The sequence below is a fragment of the Octopus bimaculoides genome, chromosome 2 (genome assembly GCF_046866305.1).
Source record: "Octopus bimaculoides isolate indiv1 chromosome 2, ASM4686630v1, whole genome shotgun sequence".
Classification (NCBI taxonomy): Eukaryota; Metazoa; Mollusca; class Cephalopoda; order Octopoda; family Octopodidae; genus Octopus; species Octopus bimaculoides.
The window spans coordinates 137,348,054-137,358,053 of NC_142929.1; the positions used below are offsets into that span (position 1 = coordinate 137,348,054).

General features: G+C 31.0%; 1 protein-coding gene across 2 annotated transcripts in view; it reads right to left on the minus strand.

The window, feature by feature from the left end:
* LOC106874007 (uncharacterized) overlaps window positions 1-10,000 on the minus strand; it is a 101,732-nt gene that overhangs the window by 33,408 nt on the left and 58,324 nt on the right. For both annotated transcript variants that reach the window (XM_014921567.3, XM_014921566.3), the window contains exons 3-4: window positions 9,586-9,637; window positions 947-1,015 (exon numbers count right to left, since the gene is read on the minus strand). In XM_014921567.3, coding sequence (XP_014777053.1) covers window positions 947-1,015; window positions 9,586-9,637 — 121 coding nt within the window. The remainder of the gene's footprint in view (window positions 1-946; window positions 1,016-9,585; window positions 9,638-10,000) is intronic.

The window sequence follows — 10,000 nt, forward strand, 5'->3', positions numbered from 1 at the left end:
TCACCAGAGATTACCATTTTATAACACATTTTTGTTTAATATTTTCAAATTTATCTCCTCTATTTTTTATCCGTGTTCTACATTTCACAATAGATAAGCGCCCTTATGCGTTTTATTTTACGAAGATTTTTCACAAAGCTTGTTAAGATAATAATATCCTCTATACTCAAAATTTTGATTCTAAAAGTACACGCTGCCTTCATTTACAATCCAAACTGAGCAGGTAGGCTATAGGTCACAATTACAATGAAAATTTTGAGTTTCAGTTAAGGGCTGGTTTTACAGGTGTGGTTAGCAGTTATGGTGTCTTGGGTTTGGGTCATAAACGTTTTGTGCAATAGTTTAGATTTAAATTTAGGGTCAGTGCTAACGATTAGGATTCCTGATTATGATAAACCGGTAGTGTTTATCAGTCGTAGTTAGCGTGAGGGTACGAATTAAAAGGAGTATAAATTATTGAAAACAGTTTATAGAAAATGTATTGTCAGAATCGTAATCGTCTACTTTTAAAAATATTCCGGAGAAACTTTTCGTCGGAAAAAAAATAAAAATCCATAGGGCTGCTTATTCTGCAAATTTCCACCGTTCATTTTTTTTTGTTTTTCATGAGGAATCTTTGCTATACCTTAAGTAAAAATTACTTTGTTTCATTGAAGTTAATTCCCGAAGTTCAATCCTGAGAAATATCAGGTAATTCGGCTCGGATATATATATATATATATATATATATATATATATATATATATATATATATATATATATATATATATATATATATATATATATATATATATATATACATGTATATATGTGTGTGTGTGTGTATGTATGCGTGCACGTGAGGGGGTATGTTTATGTTTGTGTGCGTTTGTGTGGATAACATTTATATTTCGAGTTAGACTAACATATCTTTGATCATATTAAAATAGCATCAAAATAACCGAACCTTTTTAGTAAATCTCCAAATGTGTTCCTTCGATAAGTGTACCATGGATTTGAAGAGAGTCTTGCCCATCTGTAACAAAGAGCATATGAACAAACACAGAGATTAAATGGAATATCAGCCTTAAAATATTAGCCTTTCTTAAGGATGGCCTTAAAAGCATCTTATGAGATTATTTAGGCTGGGAATTAAAATCTGTTCAAAATAAAAAAAAGCCAAAATACAGAGAAACGAAAGCATGATTATAAGAAACATATGGATAAGAATATATATTGAGATATGTAAATTAATAAAGGTATCTACGAATATCTCCTTATCATCGCACAATAAGTATGTCCTTCCACTGAATGGCATGTCAGCTTTGAAGAAGTCCTTGGTTATTGAAATTATTTCTCCTTCATATATAGAGCTGGTTTTAATTACAATTTGGTAATTATAACACAAGTTCTAGAGGTGGAATTTTAATGAATCACGAATTTGTGTTGTATTTAATACACCCCTTTAATATACCGGTCTAAGCTGTTCAAATGGCTTTGGTCACTCTAAGCTATTTCTCATAGCTGATGTTTGTTTAAATCTTGTAAAATACATTTTAGCTGTAGATTTCTGATTTCCTTGTAATATAAATTAAGTACTTCGTTAAAGAACACAAGGAATATTTCGGTATAACGGAGTATAAATTAAGTTAAATTAAAGTGAGCCAAAAAAGAATTTTATATACAGAATGAATTTATATACTCTATGAAATTATACCGAAATTATGTTGCACATGATTTACCCTATTTCCTCAATGAGATGATTCATCTCAGATATTGAATGTCATATTGCCAAACTAAATCTGAAGACCTCAATTTCAAACCTTATTGAACATGTTAAGAAATAATCTGTCTCTGCATATTCAATATAATATAGTCTCCGTGTCTTCAATATACTTTGATCTGGATAATCCAACATATTTTCTCGGCTGAAAACTTCATTGTTCGGTTGCTGAACCTGTGTGTTGAACAGCGAGTAAATATTGATAATTGATTTTCAATTGTTCTCAGTTCACGAAACCAGTGAAGTGGGCCGCGGAAGCCGGAGAGATGTGAATAGTTGTTACTGGAAGTATGTGACATGGTCGACAAGATATTTCATCGAACAGACTGCAGTATCACTTCAAACCAATGAAGCGTCGTACAGTCTAGTTATACTCATTACATTTTAGTGATCTTAAGATCAACAAAGTGACATTAGAGATATTATGCTTCAAACATTATAACTCATATTTTCTTCACAGTTGACTCTAAAGTTGATTTTATGTCGCGCTTGTGGCCAGGAAAAGTTTTACATTTCATACAATGCAAAACAGAACATATCAGATAACTTCGAATATTAGCATTATGTTTGAAAATCGATAGACTACAACTACAGAAATTTAAAAATACTTCTGATATCAAAACAAACTTTTCATTCACCTTCATTTTAAATTAAATAAAAAAGAAAACTAGAGTGCCTCTAATTACTAATTACGTTGCTTTTTGGAGAATGCAAGATCTGAGAGATGCATAATAATTATAAGGTCATATATATTTTCATAAGTATTTAAAAATTCAAATACTATTCAATGAAGCACTGCCGAATGTAAATAGAACAATTTGATATTTCTTATCTTACCCGTATCTATTTGATTTTACATCCAAAATTTCGAATTTTGTATGCAGGTATGTCTATAAAAGTATTACTCAGTGTTTCTAGGATGATCTTTCAACTATCTCTAACTCTATCTTTTCTTTTTGTTTAGAGAGAGTTTTGTTCTTGAATTCTTACTTTTCAGTATACTCTACTGAACATCGTCAACAAATTCGTTATAAGACTAGTCATTTCAATATGGAACTCTTCAGTTGGGTACCAAAGATGTTTAAATGTTCTTGAGAAAATAAATGCTAAACTTACTATTGTTCAACGATCGTTATTAATTAAGTTTTAAACTTATCAATTTATACATATCTCATTAACTTTTTGTAGCAAATATAAAGGTTTACGATAAATATGAACAATCAATTTTATAAAAAAAATTTGGGGTCATTATTTGAGATTAAATATTAATTACATTACGTATATTACTCACCATCCCTTTCTTCGTCAGGCATTCTATTGATGTTTCGGGGACTTTTCCACAACCTTTGTCGGAGGTTGGCTATAGAATTGAAATAGCTAAACAACGACAAAAGTAAAGGAGAAGCAATCGAGAAGCTCATTAGGACTTGCCTGTGCTTATCAGATTGCCTGAACCACAACCAATGAAATGTACAGTCCTCTCCACACCGCTTTAAACCTTTACCGCATGACGTTTATTGGGCTCGTCGAAAACATCTCTTATTTATAATCATTTTCAGCAAAGAAAGAAATCCTTCATTTGTATTTTTTCTCTCATATGCTGCGTATTATTTTTTGTTGTAATTTTTTTGTTGTGTGTAACATGCAATGAAAATACCACATTTATATAAAATACACCTACAAATATTGATAAGTATTATATATAAAGTGCCATGCGGTAAAGCGTAACGAAATTAAGAAGAACATGTTAAATGAATCATATAAGGCCAGGATGTACAAAAATAAAATACGATAAATACAAATAAGAATAAAAACATCTACATGACAGAAATATATTTTTAGATATATTTTAGGTGTTCTGCACACAAAATCTAAAATTTAGCGCTTTCTGTCTAGAATACATGTTGAAAGAAAGTTTCACAAAGCAGAACGTGACAACATCAATATCATAAAGAAAACGAAAGCATTTTAATCATTAGAATCTGAAATCACGTATAGTTCGTAATATTGTATATATATATATATTGTAATGAGTTTATGTGTACAACTTAGATTGTATTTTCCACGAATTTATAAATATTAGAGATTAAATTTCAAATTCAGAGGGCATATATTATTTTGAAGTGTTGAAGCTATTTTATTAACTGGGTAAATGGTTTGTAGACCAAGATCTAAAAGCCAGTTATATTCTTATGTATGTATTATTGTTTCCACTGTAGGCACAATAGAAGAAATTTTGTGATGAAATGCTAGTCGATTAATCAACACAAGTGCTCAACTGCTGTGTATTTTATCGACTGCAAAGCGATGAAAGCAGAGCTGGCGTAATTTGAACACATAACCTGAAACCGGAATAATGCCGCTAAGCATTTTGTCCGGTGTGCTAACGATTGTGCTAGCTAGTCGACTTCTATATACAATATAAATGAATACGTATTTTCAACAATGCAAAACTGTAGTGCACCCATGTCATAAGCGGAGGGACTACAGCTAACTATGCTTTCTCGTTTTTAAAATAGTAGGAATTAAATTACATGAAGTTTGGCGGCTTTTTCTAGCAATTACAGCAGCTGTATTGAGGCTTTCACTTCGTCTCCAAGATTTAACAGCCATTTGTGGTTGGTGTAGCAACAGCGTAGAAGCTACCTCGTTTACACATTCATTGGTATCATTTTATCTAATTGCGCTCTGCTATCTTTACAGGGGTAATTTGTCTGTATCACTAATTAGCAATGGTATTCATCATTAGTAATATTCTCACCTCAAGAATAATAATAGAATCAATCAATATTATTGCTTTTTTGAAGGTAGTGGATTGACTGAATTTGTACGCAGTAAAATTTAGTTGTGTTGCTTAAAGTTCTGAGTTCGACTCCAGCCAAAGTCAAGTTTGTATTTCATCCTTCCGAGGTTTATCAAATAAATACCATCAGTTGATCTAATCGGCTGCAGCTATTTTTCACCTTAGCTGGTTTGTGCCAATCTAAGAAATTATTACTAAAGCATAAATCTGCTAACCTTACAAACGTAGACTACATGTACTACGTAGGTGTTTTGTGCATTTATTCCTATCATATATCTTAGCAATATCTTTAGTTATATTTTTATATCAAAATTCAAAACATCATTATTGTTATTACTATATCATTCCTGTTATTTCATTATTAATCTTCTTGTCCTATTTGTTAAACTCCAGGTACAACCTGATCCTGCAGTACTATGGTCAAACTTTGATCATCTCATATTTTTAGCAGATTTCATGTTCAAAAATCAGGTTCAATGTCACCGTTGTTAGAAAATATGACTGATTTCAGAATGAAATTGTTGCTCTTCATAGCAGTTACACTGGCGACAGACTGGATCATTGCATCGGTTTAAATATTGTTTTCAAAATCGTATTTCTTCGTGACGAAACTAAATATTGCCAGTGAATATCGACGGAATTAGTTGTAGGATTGTATTGTCATTGAACACAGGTTATTGATCTATTAACACATGGCATTTCACGATTATTAACCTGTAAGTCATATATTTTCGTTTGTTTTTATTATCTAAAGAATCTGCCATTGAATCAATTACAATAAAACTGCGTCTCTATTTATGAACACATGTGTGCATGCAGAAGTAATTATCATGTGAATAACTGCATTGCTGACTGCTTTTCCGCTTAGCTTCTAGACACTAACACTTATGTTAGTCATGTTCATAACATAAGCTATTCCTGACACTTGATACTTGATATATATGATTATATATATATATAGACATACATACATAGATAGAGAGAGAGAGGGTGAAAGGGTGAGAGGGTAAGAGAAGGGAAAAGAGTGTTAAGTATATATATGCACATATATGCGCACGTATGACAGAGAATATGTGTTTCTGTGCTTCTATATTTTCATGGACTCACACACACACAGACAGAAACATATGCATATATATATATATATATATATATATATATATATATATATATATATATATATATATATATATATATATATATATATATATATATATATATATATATATATATATATGTATATATATATATGTATATATATATATATATATATATATATATATATATATATATATATATATATATATATATATATATATATATATATATATATATATATGCACCTGTTGTAGGTGTATGTGTGTGTATATGTGTATAAACAAATAGCTTGAAATTTAAACAAACTAAAAAAAAAATTATGAACAGACAGATGGGTTGGATTAATTGATGAAAGCAATAATATGATTTGAGATAAATTACATTTATACATATAAGTCGTTTCTTTCGTTGAATGTCAAGTGTCTTACTCAGATTTGGTAGTTTCCCTTGTTTTGGTTACCATTTTATTAGTTTCTTTGATTTACTCTTTTACTTGTTTCAGTCTTTTGACTGTGGCCATGCTGGAGCACCGCCTTTAGTCGAGCAAATCGACCCCAGGACCTATTCTTTGTAAGCCTAGTACTTATTCTATCGGTCTCTTTTGCCGAACCGCTAAGTTACGGGAACATAAACACACCAGCATCGGTTGTCAAGCGATGTTGGGGGGACAAACAGACACACAAACATATACACACACATACATTATATATATATATATATATATATATATATACGACGGGCTTCTTTCAGTTTCCGTCTACCAAATCCACTCACAAGGCATTGGTCGGCCCAAGGCTATAGTAGAAGACACTTGCCCAAGATGCCACGCAGTGGGACTGAACCAGGACCATGTGGTAGGTAAGCTAGCTACTTACCACACAGCCACTCCTACGCCTTGTCTTTTAATTTTAAACAATTTATGAAATCAAGAAGCTAAATTTATAATACGAGTGCGATTAAGCTCCGAAATTGGTTTGAAGCAATATGTAAGGTGTATAACTTCCACATGGTTTCAAGACTGTTGAATAATTCTAATACTGTCTGAAATCCAAATTAGATAATTTATTGTACTAGTCAATACCTTGCGAATCGCCATCTCGTATCTATATGTATATATGAAGTTTCTTCGTATATATTTGAAGGTTAGTAAGTAATAGTAATCCTATGATATTTTTATCACATGTATTCTAATCATGTGTGTGATTGTCTTCTTCACCCGCATAATTTCACCTGCTGAGTTAAAACTAGCGTTATAGCATGCAACGAATTTTCGTAGAAGGCTTTTGACCTTTTGTATGTGATTTATATGATGTCTGTTGTTACTATTTATTTTATTTTCGTTGCTTAATATAAAATTCTTAGCAATATGTAATAAGAATAGGTCGACGTAATTCACTGCTATAAACGCGTTCACTACGTAGCATCATTTGACTGCTTAACATATGGTCACCTATAGAAAGAAATAAAATTCTTTACCTCGATACGTTCACATACGCTCTCTCTCTCTCTCACACACACACACACACACACGCACACACATACACACGTACATACATATGCATCATTATCATATGATTTATAATATATATATATATATATATATATATATATATATATATATATATATATATATATATATATATATATATATGCGCGCATGTATGTGTGTGTATTCGCCATGATAGTTCACTAGCCACTATACCTTTTTACTTTTTCTATTGTCTCACCCTGTTTATTTCTGTGTTCCTTTCTGCCGAAGAGCTTAAGCACCAAACGTAAATTACTTTCTCACTTCCCGAGCGTTAAACTAACACATCTGTTTGTTGTTTACACACCTGTCTGCGTCTTTTGTTTTTTTGTAATTCTCACTATATATATATATATATATATATATATACACACATATATATATATATATATATATATATATATATATATATATATATATATATATATACATATATACATATATACATATATATATATATATATATATATATATATATATATATATATATATATATATATATATATATATATATATATATATATATATATATATATATATATATATATGTCGTTTTGTATCATCTCTATTTTCTCATTTTCTTATACACACACAAGGTGTGGTGAATAAATTGTCGTCTAAATTACGCAAAAATGAAAATAACACTGACATCTCATTTTAATAGATATAGTTACCGAAATTACATAAAAATATCTTGAAATACTAAAGCGTAAGTTTATTCAATAAAATCGCCATTGGCTTCAACCACTGCCTCCCGACAACTTCAGAATCTCCTGCAACTCTTCTGGAGAGTCTTCTCCTTGTTTAAGTTTGTGAACGCTGCCATAATCCTTGCCTTCAGTTTATCTTTGGTTGTTACAAGGAATTTTTGTAATCAAGGGGGTTGCATTATAGGGAGTTAGGTAGCCTGATGTTAGGGGTGATGTCGTCACAAAAATAGTCTGACAACCATGACTAGGTTCTTCGGCTTGTGTGGCATGGTACAGAGTCCTGTTGCCAGACATAGCGTCTTCAATCAGCCACTCTCTTGACTCAGAGCAGCGCTACCTCTTCCAGGCACTTGATGTAGGCTTCCGTGTTGAGTGTGAGGCCCTGTGGGAAGATGAGTGCAGGCATATTGTCGCCGTCACTAGTGATAACTTCAAACACCATGACGTTGACTTGATGTTTGATTTCTATCACTCACAGTACATGTTTTGGGGACAGAGCAAGCCAACAGTTGTTCTGTGTGTTCACCATCTGTTAGTGTCGGAGCTTCCGGTATGAATGCCAAGCATTACTGCAAGTCGCTTCAAGATTTCTACCAGAGTGAATTGCGTCATAGAGCTTGTTTTCTCACAGACGGTACATAACTGACCCTAATATACTGTGTAGTCGACAAAATCAAAAACACAAAATGTGCATGTACAAAATTAAAAAATATAAAATGACGACAATTTACACATCACACCATATATATGTGCGTGTGTGTGTATGTAATGATTAAACAACAAAGAAAAAAATAGACAATTAATTTGATTACCTTCCATCTGTTTCACTTATAACATAAGGATGGCCACAACAGTGGGTGATATGTAATTTCACTCCCTTGTCACATATTCGGATGTGAAATCACTAAAGTAATAAAATTAACCTGTTCTATTTTCAGTTCTTAATTAATTATTGTCGTTTACATTATGATCATACCACCCATCAACCTCCAAACTCTGAATGTATATGGATACGAACATGAATATTTTGTTGCATTCTTGGGAATGATTGTATTGGAGTGTAATGTAACATATTCAGTTCAAGACATATAATTGTATGTTGTTTTATGGTGGTGGTGGTGGGGCTTGCATATTAAAGCAAATAATATATACATATATATACACATACATAAATATATATATGTAAATATATAAATGTGTATATATATATATATATATATATATATATATATATATATATATATATATATATATATACATATACATATATATATATACACATATATATATATATATATATATATATATATACACACACACACACACACACACACACACATATATATATATATATATATATATATACACACACACACACACACACACACACACACACATATATATATATATATATATATATATATAAATATATGCAGATATATATATATATATATATATATGTATATATATATATATATATATATATATATATATATATATATATATACATACATATATACGTATGTATAACATTTGCTTTAATTATGATCAATGAAGGGCTATATAAATTGATGTTCCCTTAGATTTAGGAGGGAGAAACATATTTGTAGCTTTCATCTTAAGGGCGTCATGCAACGTGATTAAACTCTACACGATTTACAATATTACAATAAAAAGTTCTGACCTCTTATCAACTGCTGTTTCTTCACTGATGTCATCATCTTCACTGAATTCAGCTGAAACAAGAAATGAGATATATTATTGTTATTAAATTATACTAATTCAATTGAAGCACAGCAAGATTAACTTTACGAGTGTTGTTATATCGAAATACACAGGAAATGCACAAATTCAACACACATTCTAGGTTTATTTCGTTTACTCTGTCACTTCTCTTTAATTATATGTATATATACCCATTCACACATACATACATACATACATACATACATACATACATGTATACATGCATACATGCATATACAGAACTCCCAGACAACAAGGTGGCGAGCTGGCAGAAACGTTAGCACGTCGGGCGAAATGCTTAGTTGTATTTTGTCTGTCTTTATGTTCTGAGTTCAAATTCCGCCGGGGTCGAC